The 20,439-nt window shown below is 40.2% G+C and overlaps 1 protein-coding gene across 1 annotated transcript; it reads left to right on the top strand.

Moving 5' to 3' along the window:
• Positions 1-18,262: 18,262 nt before the first annotated feature.
• Positions 18,263-20,011, top strand: LOC129116383 (uncharacterized). Its single transcript, XM_054627296.1, has 4 exons — positions 18,263-18,671; positions 18,859-19,014; positions 19,102-19,194; positions 19,353-20,011. Exons 1-4 carry the CDS (start codon positions 18,312-18,314, stop codon positions 19,623-19,625), a joined length of 882 nt encoding a protein of 293 aa, XP_054483271.1. The 5' UTR covers positions 18,263-18,311; the 3' UTR covers positions 19,626-20,011.
• The last annotated feature ends 428 nt before the right edge of the window (positions 20,012-20,439 follow it).

Raw genomic sequence — 20,439 nt, 5'->3', positions numbered from 1 at the left:
GTCTCTGATTGGATAATGACGTTAGGGCGGGAGGAGAAGCACGAGCTCCTCGTTCACGGCTTCAGCTGACGTCACCAACGAGCCAGTAGTAGCGCCGCCGCGTCTGCAGAGTGGAGAACGCATCAGAAATCTTCGGACTACCGGACTACTTTGTACTACTTTCATAAAACTTATTTTGGACAAATCTACGATTGGAAGATCCGTGGCTATTCAATCGATCCGTGGCTATTGCAAAAAGGTTTGCAAGGTAAGCTTAAAATGTCGGCTACTTTTCCTACTTTTTGCTGAAAGCACATGGTGTAAGCTAGCACCAGTTGATATTTAGCAGGCGCTAGCAACAGTTGATATGTAGCAGGCTAAAGACCAATAGATTGATAACTCTATAAAAATGATCACCTGCGTCTTTTGTAGAAAGATATTGGTTACATTAAGAGGCTATGTACTACATTGCAGAGTTGTCATGTGAGTGCAGTGCTTGTTAATAAAACCTGTTAAATAATTTGTTCATAGGACAGTCCTGCTATTCCTCAACAAGGTACATGCTGAGTCTGGATCGGAACCTCGTCAACACAAACATCTCCTCCTTCATTTCTGCATTGTGCCTCATGTTCGGGAGCTACTACATTTTCAACATCCATTATCCATCTGAGCTGGCTTCAACTCTGGAGTTCCTTCAAAGGTGAGTAATCATGGCTTACTAATTTCTCAGACCTGAGACCATAGATATATATAGAACACTAGATACGCCACGCCCCTCTCAGCCGCGGCACACGGAGCCGCCATCTTGTGTGGGTCTTGAGTAAGTATTCTCACACTGTCAGACAGCCAAAGATACATATGGTCAGACAGAGGGAGTTTGCCATCACATTACACCTGCATGGACCCAAGGCATACCGCTACCTCAGAAGCACGCTGCAACTTCCTCTCCCTCATCCACGCTCATTGCAAAGGTATCGTATGTTTTCTTCGAGAATGAAATAAAACCAACCTCTATTAGTTGTAAACAACAATTTTATATGGTCCGGGCTAGAGAGGTTAAAATGAATTGCCAAGTGGTCAAAATCTAAAATCATAATGAATTGCTTGAGGAAAATGAGTGATGATTCCTTGGCCTGATAATATGATAGGTACTTTACTTTTTAATTTTTTTAAAGGTGGTTGTCATCATTGGATGAGAGGCCGGGCCTGAATATAATGATGCTCAACATGTTGGGGCGTAAATTGGAAGAAGACCCTGACAAGCATGGCCATGTGACATTAATGCTGGATGCCATGTCCATAAAGAAGCATCTGCAGTACAATCCTCGGACTAAACGGATGTCAGGATATGTGGACCTAGGCAACGGCTGTAACGAAACGGATCCTGCCACAGAGGCTCTAGTGTTGATGGTCGTTGGCCTTAAAGGCCATTGGAAGGCACCGATAGGCTACTTCTTTACTGCAACACTCACAGCAGACACACAAAAAGAGCTTGTTGTCCACGCTTTGGAGGCACTACATGACCGTTCCATCAAAGTAGTGAGTGTTACCATGGATGGACATGCCACCAACCTGGGTATGTGCAACTTGCTTGGAACTAATCTTAAGGGAAACCCGAAAGACCCCCTGAAGACCAGCTTTACTCATCCCTCTTCAGGTGATGAGGTATTTGTCATAATGGATGCGTGCCACATGCTCAAGCTCGCACGCAATATGCTTGAGGTAATACATTTCTCTTGGTATTTGTGGTGGTCTTTATATTCCCATCCTCTGTATGCACCATCATCATATATCATATACTATTCTTTCGCATATCTTCATGCAGTTGCTGATGGGCGTATCCCTCTGTAGCTGCCAAAACCACGTTTACATCGTGGTTGTACTCGTGCGACTAATAATAAATAATAATTCAGATTCAATTTCTGTAGTCATACCGGACTATCAACAGTGGCAGTGGCAGGATCGAGTGGAAGCACATTGTTGAGCTCAACAATGTTCAAAAAAGGCAGGGCTGCATGCAGCCAACAAACTGACAGATACTCATGTCAGTTTCAACAACCAAAAAATGAAGGTGTGTTTGTGTTTGTCTGTGTGTTGGGGGGGGGTAATATACTGAGATTTGTTTTAAATGTAATATGCAATACAAATTAAAATACATTTCTTATTATTAAGGTTTCCCTGGCGGCACAGACATTAAGCAACTCGGTTGCAGTGGCCCTCCGGACACTGAAAGATCTTGGCTACGAACAATTTAATGACTGTGAAGCCACAGTGGAATTCCTTCAGGTACTGCAACACTAGGTTATGAATCCCTTGAACCCAATTGTCACTCCGTGCTATACTTGCATGGCAGTATAGCATGTCAATGTTTTTTCAGTATACAAAACGTAATTAGTGTATTGACAAGCAGGCCTCTCCCACTCACTTCCTACTTTCAGCCTCATATGCTCACCACATTTAAGCCAATATGTATTGAATTTTGACTGAAAGGCAATTAAGTTGGATATCTGATACCTATGGATCATCTGATTTTTCCCTCTAGTTGCCAAAGCTCTAGCATCGAATAACTTGTTACAGTGATTAAGATATATGAATAAACCCAAACATTTCTTTAGATGATTGACAGGCTCTTTGACGTATTGAATAGCCGAAACCCTCATGCTAGAGGATACAAAGCACCGATTGGGAACCTCAATTGGTGTTACAAGTTTGAGTTCCTGTCAAAGGCTAGGAAGTACTTGCTAGATTTGGTGATGATGGATGGTAAACCCCTTCACCAGTCAAAGAGGTTAATTTTTAAATACTTATTGCATGTTGTTCTGAATGGAGTTCATGATATGCTATTATGCACAGAGTTCACAATGTGCTGTTTTGCACGGAGTTCATACGTTGACGGGTATGTACCGTGAACTATGCAATGGGATCCGTCAAAGGACGGATGCAGTGGGCAAGAGGTGCCGTCACTACCAATCCCCAGCTGGCGTTGCTATAGAGACGACGTCGGCCCACTTCGCTTGAAAAAACAGTTTAAACTCAATCGATTTAAAATTAAATGGAATATGAATTTGAACTTATTAGAAGTTAGCGATGATTATACTCGTGTCTCAAACATGATCACGAAACATCAACAGTTCTGCTCGCTGTAAGCGAGTAAGTGATAGGTCAATTGGATTGGATTGACCTATCACCGATGGGATGTTAATCGCAGTGCACCTTGGGAATCGTAGATGAGCTTCAAATCGGGACTCAGGATCCACCAGACCCAGGTAAGTTGTACAAAAATATTTAAATATGATTACTAAGAATATAGGCTTAACTAAATTGAAATCTCTCCAACGAGCAGTATGTCTATGAGAGAGAGAGTGAAAGACACTTCAACATAACTTCTTTTTTAATATATAGGCTATATATATTTTTTGCATCGCGTGTACATTTGAAAACTTCTTGCTAGGTTAGCTGGCTCACTATCGTTCGTAAGATGTAGCCTTACCACCAAGCACCGAAACTTGGTTCCAGTAGGGCACCGGTTCCGATTAAACGGTAGTACCTAGGTCGAATAAGAACGCACATTTCGGTGCCTCATAACGGTGCCTGAATTTTTTTAACGCCCCGTGTGTATTACGAAGCGTAATACACACCTAATATCAGTGACAATATATTAAGTGTGTATTACGCTTATATTATACAGTCTATGGTATTAAGCAATAACTTTAAATGCATTTTTTCTCCCACCTAGCAAAATAGACATTTAATACGCATCTCAATAAGTATATTTAAGCTTATTTACAGAAGATGCATCTATTTTTTTCATTGTTCTGAATGTTGTGTATAACTCGCTTAGTGGTCTTTCTGTTGATTTATTGCCATTTAGTATTTATTTAATAATGTTGCTCATAAGTTGTTAGTACTCCCCATATTTGACAATAAGCTGTCTTTAACAAGAAATGCCCTATTTCAACAATCTGATGTTCACCTGAAAGTAATTAAGTGCCCATAATATTGCTTATCCACCTAATGTTGTCTTCTTTAGTTCAAGAGAAATGTACTAAGTTCTGGTTGTAATTGTTAATTTTACCATGCACAACCCAAATTGTCTTTTGTGTTTGAATGTACTGTATAACCAGTAGAATTTCCCACATAGTTATGTGTTGACAATGAATTAATATCATATCTTTTTTCACTCCAAATGCAATATCACTAATATGCATGAATTAATTCACATATTATATGTGTGAATTTGATAATGTTATCAACTGAAATCAAATATATCTAAGATTAACCCTCTATGTTTCACTATAATTTGCAGAATGACAAAGCCTAAGAAGAAGCTATGCCCCTCATGCCAGGCCGAAAATTCTGTTGGAAGGAAGACATGTTGCCAGTGTCTCCTCATCCTTCCCCGGAAGAACAAGCTCCCAGATAATTTGCAGATGGACAGCTGGGCATCCTCTGCAAAGTCGTACAGAAACGGTGCCAGGGCTATAAATTCGGCCCAGCTATCTGTGAGTTTAAATTACTGTAATTCAACAAAGGTTTTGGCCTGTGAGACAATAACATAATGTTCTTATTTGTCAATTTGTCCTCCTTTTAGGTAAAGTGAAACCACCATAAATGCTGTAACAAACCATGACTTTCATCATTGATCAATATGCCTGATATACTGATCACCGGATACCTGATCATATATAACATAATAATAACATAATAGGCTGCCTCTTTAAAGAAAAATAGGAACAACTAATTTAAAATGACCCATCATTTGTTCTAATTAAATCGAAAATTCAACAGCTGCCTTTTACAAAGTGGACAAACACCCCCACCTTTGTTCATGACTATGCCGCCACATGCAGCTTCACATATTTTTTGGTGTCCTGATCATCTGCTCAGGATGGCATATTCAGTTTATCTTGTGTATGTGGCGGGCCTGCAGGGCTGCCGGGCCGCTTACAAACACACACACACACAAACTGAGCGGGGCAGACAGAGTATGCAAACCATTTTTTATCATCTCTTAATAGGTTGTGTTTTCTGTGATGTGAAATTAATGACTGTGTGACTCCAGAACACATTTCAATCATTTTCAAAACTTTATTTAAAAAAAAAAGACTTTTAGTTTATTGATTTTTCCTAAACAGTTATGATTTACTAACCGGTTACAGGGGCACACCCCTAATTTTGACAGACAACACAAAGTTAAGCTACTAATAAGCAAAGAGTCGAAGCTCTTGAGTTGATGCTGATTATCCTCACCTGTAAATGCCACTACTTGTGTTATGCTAATTTGTTAAGCAAAGGTGTAAATGCATATATTTTCTTCATTGTATTTCCTGCAGGTCTTAAAACTAAATGCCCTTGGTAGGAAACCCCTACTATTTCTTGGAAATCCTGGCCGCAAAGGAAAATCTGTGGGGGACTTGATTCACTTCATCCCCACAGATAACGTCTTGGTGAAGGATATCATTTCCAAAATGAGCAAATGCTATGAGCTCCTCCTGACAAGTAAGATCATCCTTGTTAAAGATACATATATTATACAGTTGAGGACACAATTATTAGCCCCCTATGACATTTTTTTATTAGGAAGTTAGCTGCAGGCCGGCAGGGCATCAGTCAAAAGCAGCGACAACCGTGTTATCAGATGTATGCGGTGAAATGAAAACAGAGGACAGAAACCCAAACTATAATCTTGAACATATATATAATAAATTAGTATTTGTACAATTGAGGCTAAATTAAATAGGTTGTTCTAAATGTTTTGGGAGGAGTTCTTCCGTGGCTTATATCAGATTTTCTTTTATACTGTTTCAGTGTTGCAGGGCTGTGCTCCACAAGCAGCTGTGCCCCCCCTGGAAAACAGCGGTCCACCAGCCCCTCCTGTGTGCTCTCAGCCTCCTCCAGCACCCTTCTCATCCCCTCAAACTCCTCCATCCTTCTCCAACTCCCAACCACCTCCATCCTTCTCATCCCCACAAACTCCTCCATCCTTCTCTAACTCTGAACCTCCTCCATCTTTCCACAACTTAGAACCTCCTCCATCCTTCTCCAACTCCCAACCACCTCCATCCTTCTCATCCCCTCAAACTCCTCCATCCTTCTCTAACTCTGAACCTCCTCCATCTTTCCACAACTTAGAAATAGGATGTCACGGAAATCATGTCCGTTAGCTCTTCAATATAAGTCTGTCAAAATAAAAGTCCCTCAAAACAATCGTTATTTTGGGGATTCATTTATCCGCGTGAGAAATTTGAATTGTGGCGTGTGATAGTGTGTGAACTGGTTGATATGAGTGTGTCTCAGGGCCAAATGGTGAGACTTGGCAGCTCTGTCAGTTGTGAAACAAAGCGGACGGACGTGGTCTCTATAGCAACGACCTCAGCTACCCAACACTGATCAAAAAAACGATTGTTTCTCTCAATCAAAGCACCAAAACAGGACAACTGATGCCCAGAGCCTTAACCCATACATGTTGTGTAATTAACAAGGACACGTTGGTGTAGTTGTGTTGAGGAATGTCACAGATGTCACTGTAAAATCGCCGTTATTGTGCAGCCATCGGCTCTTCCGTTGGCCAATGGGATGAATGCTCATAGCTTCATATATTGCCGTGGAGGGATTACATTGCAATGAGTGGAAAACCCCCTGCGTCGAAAAAAGAAGCGCAAGGTCCTCCGTTAGCCAATGGGATATGAATGCTCATAGCGTCTCTATGTGCAGCCATCGGGTCCCCCGTCAAAGGGTTACATTGTAACTAGTTGAAAACCCCATGTGTCGAAAAAAGAAGCGCAAGGGTACCCTTTTGCGTCAGAAACTGAAGCAAAAGTCACTGACCGTTCGTCAGAAATCGACGCGCTCGGAGTGAGAATGTGTTGCACAGAGCCATGCACGAGCGCTGCTGCTACTTAGCAACCAGGTAGCTACGCTGCCGCTGCCTCATTGAGCGAGAGCTGAGCTAACGGTCGGCTGCGTTTCTGTGAGGGGGAAAGAAATATAAAATAAAATCATTTCTCCACCATGACCTAAATTATCAGGAGACAAACTTATTTTTATTATGCCTTATCAGTACCAGTATTTCAGATTTCCCATATTACTATTTTTGTGACATCAAAAAAGAAAACTAATGAATGATATCTGCCTTCATAGGTTCTATGGAAGAACATTAAACTGGGATTAAAAAAAGAGAATGCAGCAAGCAGAAGAGAGCGATTTATTACAGGTGGTGGACCACCAATAAAGGACACGTGATGAATTGGGTGACTTGCTGTCTGGTATAATAGAGCACCAGCAACCTCTGGATGGTATTCCAGACAATGACCATTTGGACAGTGAACATGGAGAACTGAGCACAAATGGTAAATATACCTTAGGAAGTAAATTGGTCTTTTTTCCAGAGGAAACCAATCAAGAGCCAGTTCACAACGAGCCTGAACCCTCCACATCTGCTATGGCACCCCTGGGAGATGAAGCTGCTACCATCCAACAGAGACCAAAAAAGATAACTATGCATGAAAAGTTAGCCAGAGAATTTCATGAGCGTAAAATTGAATATTTAAAAGAAGAACATGAAATGAAAATGAGAATTCTAGAGGTTGAACTGGATATGAAATTGGGAGAGAGGGCTATGCTCCAAAAAAGAATTCTGCATACCAGTAGCCATGGTGAATATGAGGAATTGTGAAAAATAAAAATAAATGTATTGTCATTTGGCATGTGAGTGTGAGTGAGTATTAATCATCACAAACTACATTTTAACCAGCATTGGTTCACTCGTTTAATTTTGCTACATTATTGTAATTTTGTACAGAAACAGTATGCAAGCAAAACTATACCATAATGAATACATTCCATATTTAAATGCTGAAGTGCTGCACTGTGAAAGCAGCTCTGTGTGCAAGTCCTCGCTGGTCATTGGCTGCCTCTGCCACCATGGGCACATCTGCATCATCCTGATCTTCCATTGGCAGATCAGGACAGCCATGCTGCTTCAGGTAGTTGTGCAGCACAGCTGTAGCAATGATCACTTTGCAGCATCTTCTTGGCTTGAAACGAAGCGTATTTCGTAAGCACTGGAATCGAGTTTTCCATACTCCAAACATACGCTCGATCATCCCTCTAGTACGGATATGAGCTCTGTTGTACCTTTGCTGCTCAGCTGTTGTGGGATTTAGATGTGGTGTGAATAAATAGTTACTCTGACCATATCCACTATCACCAAGTAGTAGTCCACTATGTTGTCCTCTCTCAAATTGTGCACACAATGAAGAGTTGAGAAAAATCCTTGAATCATGGGTTGCACCTTTCCAACGGGCAACAATGTTTGAAAACTCCAAATTAGGAGTGCATACACCCTGAACATTGATTGAAAAAAGTTCTTACGATTCCTGTATTCCTCTGCATCAGGAGTTGATGGACACTTGATGGGAACATGACATCCGTCTATACAGCCAATCACTCCTGGGAAGTGCCCATATTCATAGAATTGCACTTTATAGTTGGCTTGCCCAGCAGCATCAGGGAACTTGATGTAAAACAAAAATGGCACTGCAGACTTTGTGAACTATTCTACATACAGTTGGTTCACTGACACCACACAAATCACCAGTTTCACGATGAAAGATTCCACATGCCAAGAACCTCAAAGTGATCAGAACTTGCAGTTGATTGGACACAGGCCTTCCTCTTTGAGACAGAGAGGAAAGTCTAGGCTCAAGCAAAGTAATTATCTCCAATGCATTTTCCTTGTGCATACGAAAGCGGTCTCGAAAAGATATTTCATCAAACTGATTCAATGGATCACTCCTATCCAGCAGTATTCGTCTGGCTGGCCTTTGTCGTGCATGTTGGTCCTCATTTAGATATTCCAAATAGTCCATGCTCCCAAACAATCCAAGCTCAGTTTCACAAACAGTAGCCTAGCCTACTAAGCGGGAGTTAAACCTGCCTCCTTGGCAGATTAGTTTAAGCTTCAATTCAGTCCAATTTAGTCCTGGAGTAGCTCTAATGCTCAATTTTGCAATCGGCTTTGTTTAATCCAGAACAGGCTTAATCCACGACTATTTTAAGCTACGTCTGTGCAAGTGAATTTCAGTTAAGCCAGCTCAAACAGCATTTTAGTCTGGGACTAGGCTTAAGCCCTGTCTCTGAAACCGGCCCATTGTTGTAGATTTTGTTTAACTACTAAGGAAGATTTACAGTCTGTCTTCACAGAAGATGACCCCAGCATGTTTTTTTGTACAAAGGAGATCCATACAGATCATTGTGCAGCACTGCAGGAAAATCCTATCTTGGTTACAACATTTGGTGTCAAGAAGACATGCTTGCTCAACACGTTACGCTTTTTCCACACCTCTGATAACTACGCGGTTGACATCATGCACGATTTGCTTGAAGGTGTAGTGCAGGCCTATTCAACTAAAAATTATTAAAAAAAAAAATTAAAAAAATATATGAATCATATTACACCGTGTATTACACACGCGGGCCGTGACTTTTACCACGAGGCCCTAGTCCCCATTAGCGTCAACAGCGAGGGTATTCTCTCAGGATTTTGAAGAGAATCTTTTTTTTTTTTTTTTACCCAGAGACAGCGCAGGGAAATTATCTGATTGGATAAGGGCTCTAATACATATATTGTCGCGCTGGAGGCAACGCAACTGAAGGAAAAACAAATAAATACGTATTTAGACTTATGTGAACACACTTATTAAAATAGATAGAATGAATGAAAAAAATATATATATTAAAAGGTATAAATTATATATTTAATAGAAATAATGTATTGTTCTGAAAGAATTATATAAAGAATTATACGGCAACAGGATTACATCCGCTCTGTCTGCACCTGCCAACGGCTCAGTCAAGGTCACATTGCATTTTATGCTTGCAGACCACGGAGAAACTCACTGTAGCTAGGCTAACAACAGCTCCAAGATGTCTCTTTCTAAGCCAAAAAAAGGAAGGTTGATGGTGAAAATCGCCAATTCAATAGCGAATGGACTGAAAAATATTTATTTACTTTGCCATCCGCCGCAAGTAGTAAACCGATGTGTTTAGTGTGCAACGAAGCCATTTCCGTGATTAAGGAATACAATGTGAAGAGGCACTACCACTCAAATCACGGCTCGTTTGCTTCCAGTTATCCCGCGGGCTCGGAGGAACGGAGAAAGAAATTACAGGTGCTGCAAGCATCGTTTGAACGGAGTCAAATGGCTCTTGGTCAGTTTTGCACGGAACAACAGAGAGCCATGATAGCATCCCTGCGTGTAGCCTGGACTCTTACCAGACAGAAGAGGCCCTTTACCGACGCGGACACCGTTAAAGACTGCATGCTTGCTGTCATTGATGAAGTGGTTATTGACCAAAAAGTAAAAGAGAGCGTCACTTCAGCCATTAAAAAAGTGCCTCTTTCAGACACATCAATTCTCCGCAGAGTGGAATTACTGGCAAAAGATGTGTCGGGGAAGCTTTTTGAAAACGTTCGAAAAGCGGAATATATATATTCCATTCTATAATTAGGGGTACATGTCATGTCCATGGGTTGTATTTATAAATTGTACAAAATATTTTCCATTAATAATACTAATCAATAATATATTTTATATTGGGGCAGAGTTATTTTTCATTTCACTTAAAAATTTCAACCAGCTTTTTTTTTTTTTTTTTCAGAAAATGCATATTCTATACTAGAAGTCGCTGTTTTTGTGCTGTCCTAATTGCTGAATGTCAGGTGTTGCTTTAAGAAAAAACAATAAACTATGCGTTTTTGAGAATTATTTTCATCATTATTTGTTGGAAATAATCATTATAATATGATGGTGTTTGAAAAACAATTCTAATTATTAATAAACATTAAATTATCCACTTTATGCGTGTCCGAGAAATTTCCGTCAACCGTGTTACCCACTGACAAAACCCCTATAATTCAGCAGTGGTTTGCTCCAAAGTCACATGTCCAACACCACGTGATGTTATTTCCTGCAGTGGTGGTAAATTTGAAAACAGTTGGGTAAGTTTTTCCTTCTCCTCTTCAATATTTCATCAATAATTTGGGTTTTACATTGAGTGGGTTAATGGCTTGTCAACTGTGTTATCAACATTTTCTTGTTCACTTGCATTACACATTATTTTTTACTAATATTAACTGAAAGTGCATAAAAACACGAGTTGATCAAGGTCATATGGTAACAGGTTCAAGGTTGCCAGTTAGCACAAGGCTCCAAAATGGCCGAAATGTCAACCGTGTTACCTGTCAACTGTGTTACCCATCAAGTGTAACACAGTTGACAGGAGTAACACGGTTGACAATGTTGCCAGGTTTCATTGTGATAGTTTATGCTTATAGTGTTTTGTTTTTTAATAATGAATACATACTGTCTCGAGAGGTGCACAAAACTTTAGTTTTCCACCATGCCCTAGTGGACAGCATCAGCAAAAAGTATGCTTCTACCAAACACAAAAAAACTAGGCAGGTAATCGCAAAACTTGTGACAGGAAGGATATTAAAAAAATACAAGTTAAAAAAAAGAGTTCAGGAAACTCTAGCGATATCGAGAAAACAGCTGAACAACAGTGAGATTTCCATCTCCCACAAGTTCAAGTACAGATCTTTATGCTACAGACTACGTAACAAAGTTCTGTCCTTCTTCACCACAGATGAAAACAGTCGCCTCACAGCTGGAAAATCCCAAACTGTAACAAGAAGGAAGATAAAGAAACAGAAAAGGTTCTTAAACGATACAATGAGGAACCTACATAGAAGATTCCTCCTTGAGAGCCCTGACAGCAGGATCTCCTATTCCTTGTTTTGCCGTATGCGGCCCTTCTGGGTGGTCCAGCCATCGATTGCAGACCGAGAGACCTGCCTTTGCAAGTTGCATGAAAATCTCGGTTTTCTGGTAGAGAAGCTGCATTTTCTCAGAGTCATTGGGAGCACTGACTTGGAGGAAATGGCAGAGTCAATTTGTTGCGACTCAAAATCAAAGGACTGCATGTACAATGTATGTCCTAACTGCAAAGATAGAGAATTTCCAATTGCTAGTGAGAGGGATTTGGAATCAACTGTGTATTGCACACAGTGGATGACGGAGGCAGTTCTTAGGGAGAAAAAGAACAAAGAAGGAGTAAAGGAAAAAGTGTCACTCAAAATGACTGTCAAAAAGAGGATGGAGATGACGTTGCAGAACCTGCTGGAGCTCTTCAAAAAACAACTAACTCACTTCAAAAGACACCTGTTCAACATTAAAAGTCAATTCAGCTTCCACAGAGAACTTAAGAAGAGCATGACACATCAAGAATGTTTAATTCATGTGGATTTTTCGGAAAATTATGTTTGCAAGTACACTGAAAAAAGTGAAACAAAGCTGTTTTTCATTTAATGTGTTTGTTTTCATTGCAATGAATAAAAAAAATTACTTTGCTCAATTAAACTAAACTTTCTTATTTATGTTTATGGTTGAATCTATTTTTTTTACTTTACTATAATGTAAACTGACAGCGAGGCACCAAACTGATTTTTTTTATTTTAGTCAAAGCATATTTATTAGACTGAGCGATTCGCGCATGCGCATTCTTTAAAAGTTCTGGCGGCAATTGTACTTCCGCCTCAGTCCTCCTCCATCGCAGAAGACGTCGTGCCGAAGAGAAAAATATCAGGTCCTACGCGGCATTGTGGTAACGTTAAGGTAAGTCATTACGATTTTTAAAGATGACTGGGCGTAAATTTTAGCCCCCAGACAAAGAGTCTGTCTTACGTTTGTGTGAGTTTGTGCTTTTGTGGGCAATTAATCGTTCTGCTAGGATTTGCGCTGGGGGAGGGGGTTCGCCATCGGTGGTCGTTAGCGGGGATACGTATCTGGTTTTACTTGTCGACACAACCAAAGCTATGGGGATCAGCGAGTACAAGGTAATATGATTTTTATCAGATGATATTTGTTCGTGATCATATGATCGTGGAATCCATTCCACGAACAAACAAGCACGGCCCCGTTCTTCGGGTTCGTTCCTTGAGCCTGCGCGCTAAGAAGTCCTACGCCACGTGTCAGAGGCCACGTGTTTTTAAACCAGATACGTATCCCCGCTAACGACCACCGTTCGCCGTCGCCGTTGTCGTTGGCGAGGCCGAGCGGAGGTTTTATGGGTCACCGGAGCTCTGGAGAGGAAGCTGGCCGCCATGGTGCGTGTGTGTGGGAGCAGCGAAGCTTGAGCTCGGTCTCATGAGCTCAGCAAGAACTGCTGTGTATATTTTGCGGTGAATATTAATTAAACAGGAACTAAAATTAAATGTTGAATATAATAATAATTCAGAAACGACAAACGGCTAACTTAAAATTAGACTGTGGCATTTTCGGGTCACTATCATTAAAAATGTCCAGTGCAACCACTGTTGAGGGCTAGCAAAAAAGTGTTCTCTCCATGCCAGGTGTGTGACTTGTGTTGTGCCAGTACCGTTCATGACCTCGCTCATATTCTGGGCGAACATGAACTGAACGTAGCCTAACGTTACTGTATTTCCGCTTGATAAACGCAGTTGTGAACCCGTGAACGGCGCTCTCTCACAGTATGACTTTTACTGAGAGCTGGAGTCAGACGTAACGTTAACGTAGACAGACCCACGGGGGGCTCTCGTTGTGTTGTGTGACGGCTAATACAGCCGGGGCAGGGGGTGAGTGACGTGGGAGCAGACAGGCAGGTGAAAGTGGGATAGGGGGAGAGAGGATGGTGATTGAGAGAGGCAGATAAGCTATTTTATTTTTGAGCAAATGTTCTTGTGTTTGACTTATGGCTAGTGGAATAAAAAGTACTGGTACGGTGTTGCTTACTGTGCTGTATTTTCTCTTTTTGGTAAAGCTAAACTGAACTGTGTAATAATGAAGCAACATAAGTTATGTTTTGTCAGGTATTTTATTTCATAGGCATAGTAAATCCAATTTAAAAAGAACAGAAGGCATAATAATGTTTTGTCAATTTAAACTGTATTAGATGTAGTTCATGTAACATTGAGAATATCCAACATTAAAATGTTTTTTTCTTTTAATTTAAGGAGAGCAGCCACAAGATCCACTGTGTTCTGCTGTGCAACCGCCAGTTTGGAAGTCCCTCGTCTTATTGTAGTAAGTTCTGAGTACAATATCAATAGTAAAAAATATTACTGGTACTGTGGTGCTTACGGTGCTATTGTGTTGTGTTTGTGTGTTGCTTACTGTGCTGTATTTTCTCTTTTTGAGCTAAACTGAACTGTGTAATAATGAAGCAACATAAGTTATGTTTTGTCAGGTATTTTAATTCATAGGCATAGTAAATCCGATTTAAAAAGAACAGAAGGCATAATAATGTTTTGTCAATTTTAAACTGTATTAGATTCATGTTCATGGGACATTGAGAATATCCAACATTAAAATGTTTTTTTTTTCTTTTAATTTAAGGAGAGCAGCCACAAGATCCACTGTGTTCTGCTGTGCAACCACCAGTTTGGAAGTCCCTCGTCTTATTGTAGTGGTAAGTTCAATATCATGAGGGCATTTGTGATAATTAGATCACTCTCCTAAAACCGTCCTCTCCTCTGCCTTTTTATTTTTCCTCAGCTGTCCATGTATGTGGAAATGTAAAGACTGTGAGAATTCATATTCAAGAAGATCAGAACTTCTGAAACATTATAAACTTGATCATCATCATTATGGGCGGGGCCGTGCTTACCCCTGTACTTATGAGAATTGCCCATGCACTTGCAAAACATGGAAAGCTCTGCTGACTCATCTAAGCAAATGCCATCCTACTCAAAAATCCCCACAGGAAGATAGCTTTTCAGCATTCAAGTGCCACATCTGCAACAACAATCAACTTTCTACAGAGACTGATTATTTTAAACACATTGGGACACATTTAAGAAATCGTGAATCTGTTGAATGTGTTTTTAATGATTGTTCATATAAAACAAATATTTACAGTGCTTTTAATACTCACAAGTGGCGAAGACATAACCCCCACACAATTCATGATTTTAAGCCAGGAATAGTTGATGGACCTGTTGGTAGTTCTGCTGTTGAAGAATCTTTTGAAAGCGGTGCTACTGTACAATCTGATGATGATATAACATCTGAAGAACTTACTAATGAAGAACCAAGAAATTTGACACAATCTATTGAAGTGAAGTTAGCCTCAGTCCTGCTTAAGTTAGAACATTCTTTTCTGGTGCCAAGTGTAGCTGTAACCGAACTGCTTGATGAGTTACAATATTTAATTGGTACTGCTTCTGTCCCTGTCGCCCAGAAGACTCTACTGGACTCCTTAAAAAGTAACAATTGCATAGTTGATGAATCTCTTGTAAAAGAGTTAGCAACTGTACTTTGCACTACAAATCCCATTAAAGCTGCAGTAGGGAAGGGCGGTCCTCTCTCGACTGCATGGAAAAGGAAGGCATATTATAGAAAAAACTTTAATGTTGTGGAGCCCATTGAATATTTTTTAGATCGTAAGAATAATAAGACTTTTCAGTATGTGCCATTACTCAAATCCTTGCAGCAACTTTTAAACTGTGAAACAACACTAAATAAGGCTATACATTTGAAGAAAAAACATCCAGTGCAGAGTGATAAACAAGTATACAGATCATTTTGGGATGGACGCCTCTGTAAAAGTAATGCTATTCTCTCAAAAGAATGTGCAATTTCTGTGATTTTGTATGTTGATGACTTTGAAATCTGCAATCCCCTCGGGACATCCCGTAAAAAACACAAAATCTGTGCCTTGTATTGGATTTTAGGCAATCTGCCACCTGGTTGTCACTCCTCATTGTCCTCTATCCATTTGGCTGCATTGATCAATAGCAGTGATGTTAAGGTCTATGGTTACGAAAAAGTGTTGGAGCCTTTGATTGCTGATCTCATAACATTGGAACAACATGGGGTTTTTGTGGAAAAGCTGGGGAAAACTTTGAAGGGTACATTGCAGTGTGTTATTGCCGATAACCTTGGCGCGCACAGCATTGCGGGTTTTGTAGAGAGTTTTTCTGGCAGCTATGTTTGCAGGTTTTGTACGGCAGATAGGTCAGAAATTCAGGACAAGGAAGTTGGAGCTGGAGCTTTCTGTCTGAGAACTGAGGAGATACACACAAATCATCTGAAAACCCTTGAAGAAAATTCCTTGAACAACTGTTTTGGTGTTAAGAGGAAATGTGTTCTGTCAGAAAAGCTTACCACTTTCAATGTTACTAGTGGTTTCCCTCCCGACATTGTCCATGATTTATTCGAAGGAATAGTACCGGTTGAAATCTCTCTCTGTCTGACTGTATTCATTTCCAAAAAGTTTTTCACTTTGGTCACTTTAAACAAGGCAATAGAAGATTTTCCCTATAAATGGACTGATAAAACAAATCGGCCCCACTCTGTTCCACTGACGTATGCATCCAGGAAAACCATCGGTGGAAACGCACATGAAAACTGGTGCCTGATAAGATTTTTTCCACTACTACTTGGACAGAAAGTGCCCACTGATGAACCAGCCTGGAAACTCCTTGGGGATTTGAAGGACATTGTAGAAATTGTTGTATCTCCAGTTCAGACTCAGGAATCAATTGCATATTTGACCTTGAAGATCTCTGAGCACAGAGTTAGATTCAAAGAGGTTTTCCCTGAATCAAACTTTCGACCTAAACACCATTTTTTACAACATTACCCTCACTTAATCTCTGAGTTTGGACCGTTGGTTTCATTATGGACCATGCGCTTCGAATCGAAGCACAGCTTCTTCAAAAGAGTTGTGCGGCATACAACCTGCTTCAAAAATGTGCTTCTGTCCTTAGCACAAAGACACCAGTTTCTCATGGCACATCACCTTCACATGTTGAGTTTTCCTAAATCTCCCCTGGAAGTAGCTAATGTTTCAAGTCTTCCCATTGATGTTTTAAAAGAGGACATAGCATTTGCTCTGAAGCAGAGGCACCCAGAGTTGGATGGTGTATGCCTGGCTAAAAGTGTGACGTACAATGGCCTGAACTACAGGAATGGAATGATCCTAGCTCATGGATCATTGGCAGGGCTGCCTGAATTTGTGGAAATAACCCAGATGATTGTTGTCAAGGATAACCTGCTTTTCATCGTCAGAAAGCTGAGTGCGTGGTACTGGGAACATTACAGGGCATACGAACTGAAACCGTGTCCTACGAGGAAGTTGGAACTGGTTGACCAGAACGAACTCTCAGATCCATACCCATTGGCTGACTACACAATTAGAGGAATGCGGCTGATGACACTCAAAAGATACATACATGTGTAAGGTCAGTCTTAAAGTGGAAACAACAAAAAAGTCATAAAAAATTTGCTTTTAGGATTTTACTCTCTAACTCCACTAGAGTATATTTCCATGATTTATAGTTGCTCTTCACTTTCTCAGAGGATGAAGAAACTTCTTGGAGCAAACAAAACAGTTTAATTCAGATACTTTTCAGTGGCGACGAACAGCCTACTTGAGGAGGTCTTTGTTCAACAGATTCCTTTATAATATTGCGGGAGCCAAATCGACTGCACGCGTTTACTGAGAGAGGGAGCAGGAAAAATATTCTAGTGCATTATATATAATCTCTGTAAATTTAACGTTGAAAATATTAACTATTACAAATATTAAAAAGCAACTCATATTTCTCTCTCTTTTTCTCTCTCTCACAGGGCACCATGACAGAAGACACACCCGTTCGATTGCTGGTTATCCTGAGTGACGACAGCAGCGTGAGAATGGAGCTACACAACGGGATTCCCAATTCACTGGAAGAGTTAATCGATGAGGTCAAGAATGCAAGTGGATTAGGGGGATTCATAAGGCTGCAGTACAAGGACACCGATTTTGGGAACATGTTTGTGAATCTGACCTCTACAACTGTAATTAAGGATCTTGCAGTTCTCAAAGTAATCCAGTTAGACCCTGATTCAACTGTTGTCTTGTACGCACTTGATCCCCCAGGGAGTAGCATCCCTTTGGTTGGACTGGACAGTGATGACTCCTCAGTGTCTGCACATACAGACGACACAATACTGCTTAGCAGCCCTTCCTCAGACTCACTAAGGACCCAACAGTGGCCACGACAGTTCCCAATCCCACGCTTCTCCTATGACACAGAATGTCAACTGCAGAGGGGGAATGCAGAGTACATGAAAAGCCAAACTAGACTGACACCTAGCTCAAAAATGCTGTCAGACGTACTGGAGAAAGTAGCTGAAAGTATCTATGCATACACACCATACCCTGAAGATTCTGACTTCAGTGATGTTGCTGAAGCACTGACAAAGAAGCACCCCTGCCTGAAAGAACCAGGGTCTTACAATGAAAGTTATGGTTGGAAGCGCAGGATGAAGATGAAAATGGCCAACTACAGGACCCAACTTAAGGCACACGGTACATCTGCTGAGGTCACAGTGAATTCTTTGAAATCCAAGTCTCAAGGGGACTCCTACCCAGCAAAGAATGTCAAGAGACCTAGACGAGCTGAGGCCAATCATTTTCCATCTTTGCCAAGTGGTGAGACTACAGGAAGCCTGGAACAAGAGAGGGTTTCTCTTTTGACTGAACTACAGAAAAAAAACAACCGTCAAACAATAAAAGAAAAGATGGCAAAGACGTTTGGATACCGTAGACAAGAAATAGTGCATAAGCAGCCGAGCATTGAAGACATGTTGGAAAGATGGCCAGCACTTTTTCAGATGGATGAGGTATGTTTTTAGATATAAAGAACCTTAGACCTATTTTTGAGAGGAGAGGGACTTAATATTTTTATTAATGCCAATTAATTAGACATTCATGAAAGATGATTTTTGAACCTTCAAAACATAGGTCTTTACAGAAGAGAATGTATTTAATACACTTTCCTTTCTGCATGCTCTGTTTTTGTTTCTCCAGATTAATGCTGAGTTCATGCGGGTGACAACAGTTCCCTTGGAGACAAAGTTCTTAGCGCAGTTGGACAAGCACACGTCGAAACTGCTGGAGGTCATCAGGAGCAAGGGAGGACGTGTGAAAGAGCAGACCAAGGCAACTTTGCAGGTTTTAGATGAGGTATCTATGTATGAGTTGGTTCTCAGTGGGATCCCTAGTTGAATAGTTGGGGTGTATGTGCTTTTGATAATACCTATTCTTCCTCAGACTGTGGACATCACAATTAGAAGAGAGTGCATCTTCAAATCTTTGATGATCTACCTGGGTGAACCTGTTCATCACCTCATTAAAGAATGCCAGGTAAGGGAATCTCTCACACTAACACAGACAATACCTATATACCAACTTTTGTTTTAAGATGCAACATAGCACTGTATGTTGTTCAGCATTGACATGCATTGTCTTCAGGAAATGCTCTTTCTAATTGTCCTCATTTGTTGATTTTTTTGTGTGTGCAGGATATGCAGGAAAATGAAGCAGCCATGGCAATCGTCAGTGGAAACGAGGACATTAAAATCTTCATTGACGGAACAGAGGTCCTCAGAGAGGTGCCCACAATAGCAACGGCTGTTGCTATGTTCTTCGGACTCACCTACGCTCTCAACATAAAATATCCAAAAAATCTGCAGTACACCCTTGAGTTTGTGCAAAAAGTCCTGATGGAGCTTGGTGGGAAAAAGATGTCCCCAAAAATTCATGGGCTGAATACCCAGCTTTACAGCCAAGAGTAGGCACAGTTGAGTTCCACTCCAACCAAGACTTTGTACCTTTTTTATCTGAGGTTGTTGTTTGAAACTTACACTAGCATAACTGCATTTCTGCTGCATTATTGTAAAAAGAATCTGCCTAAGTTTTCACAGGCATTAGAGGGCATTGTGCTGAAAATTTACCCTTTTATCTGAGGTTGTTGTTTGAAATTTACACTAGCATAACTGCATTTCTGCTGCAGTATTGACAAAATAATCTGCCTAAGTTTTCACAGGCACTAGTGGGCATTGTGATGAAAACCTGGAGAGCACTGATTTGTTTATTACACTTTTTATTTCAAGGAATTATTCCTTGATGGAATGGTCACTGTTCAGGGAAAAAAAAAAAAAAAAGCCCAAATGCTGTTTGTAACCGTTATGGTTGAGATGTTGAAAAAATATCTTATTTAACAATAAAATTTTGTGTTGAAAAGGAATGGCTTCTGAGTGTAAATCAAAAGGTATTAAAATTATTTTTTTTAATTCAGGTCTATAAATATTAAATTATGATGACTTAAAATTTTTATTTGAGACAACTTAAAAAAAAGTTTGCTCCCATATTTAAAAGTTGTTTAAATGAATTTAAAATATTCAGGTTGAACCAAGTATATTATTTATATTCAGCAATAAAACCAATGTATTTATTTTAATTTAGTAAAATCTGAAATAATTGCTTTGGTTCAACCTTCAGAAATGGGTTTACATGAAGTTAAATATTTCAGGTCAAATCAAATGAATTATTTATATTGTATGAAACTACAATATTAGGTGTGATCGATTACCTCAATTTTTTTTAATT

The sequence above is a fragment of the Anoplopoma fimbria genome, unplaced genomic scaffold, assembly GCF_027596085.1.
Source record: "Anoplopoma fimbria isolate UVic2021 breed Golden Eagle Sablefish unplaced genomic scaffold, Afim_UVic_2022 Un_contig_8416_pilon_pilon, whole genome shotgun sequence".
NCBI classification, from domain to species: domain Eukaryota; kingdom Metazoa; phylum Chordata; class Actinopteri; order Perciformes; family Anoplopomatidae; genus Anoplopoma; species Anoplopoma fimbria.
Note: the sequence above shows the minus strand (reverse complement) of the source record. Positions and strands in the feature narration are given on the sequence as shown.

Excerpts from the sequence above, each read along its gene's own strand:
- LOC129116383 (XM_054627296.1), top strand. The coding sequence starts at position 18,312 with ATGAAGATGAAAATGGCCAACTACAGGACCCAACTTAAGGCACACGGT. Across the intron at positions 18,672-18,858 it reads CACTTTTTCAGATGGATGAG|ATTAATGCTGAGTTCATGCG; the intron begins GTATGTTTTTAG and ends TTGTTTCTCCAG. Across the intron at positions 19,195-19,352 it reads ACCTCATTAAAGAATGCCAG|GATATGCAGGAAAATGAAGC; the intron begins GTAAGGGAATCT and ends TTGTGTGTGCAG.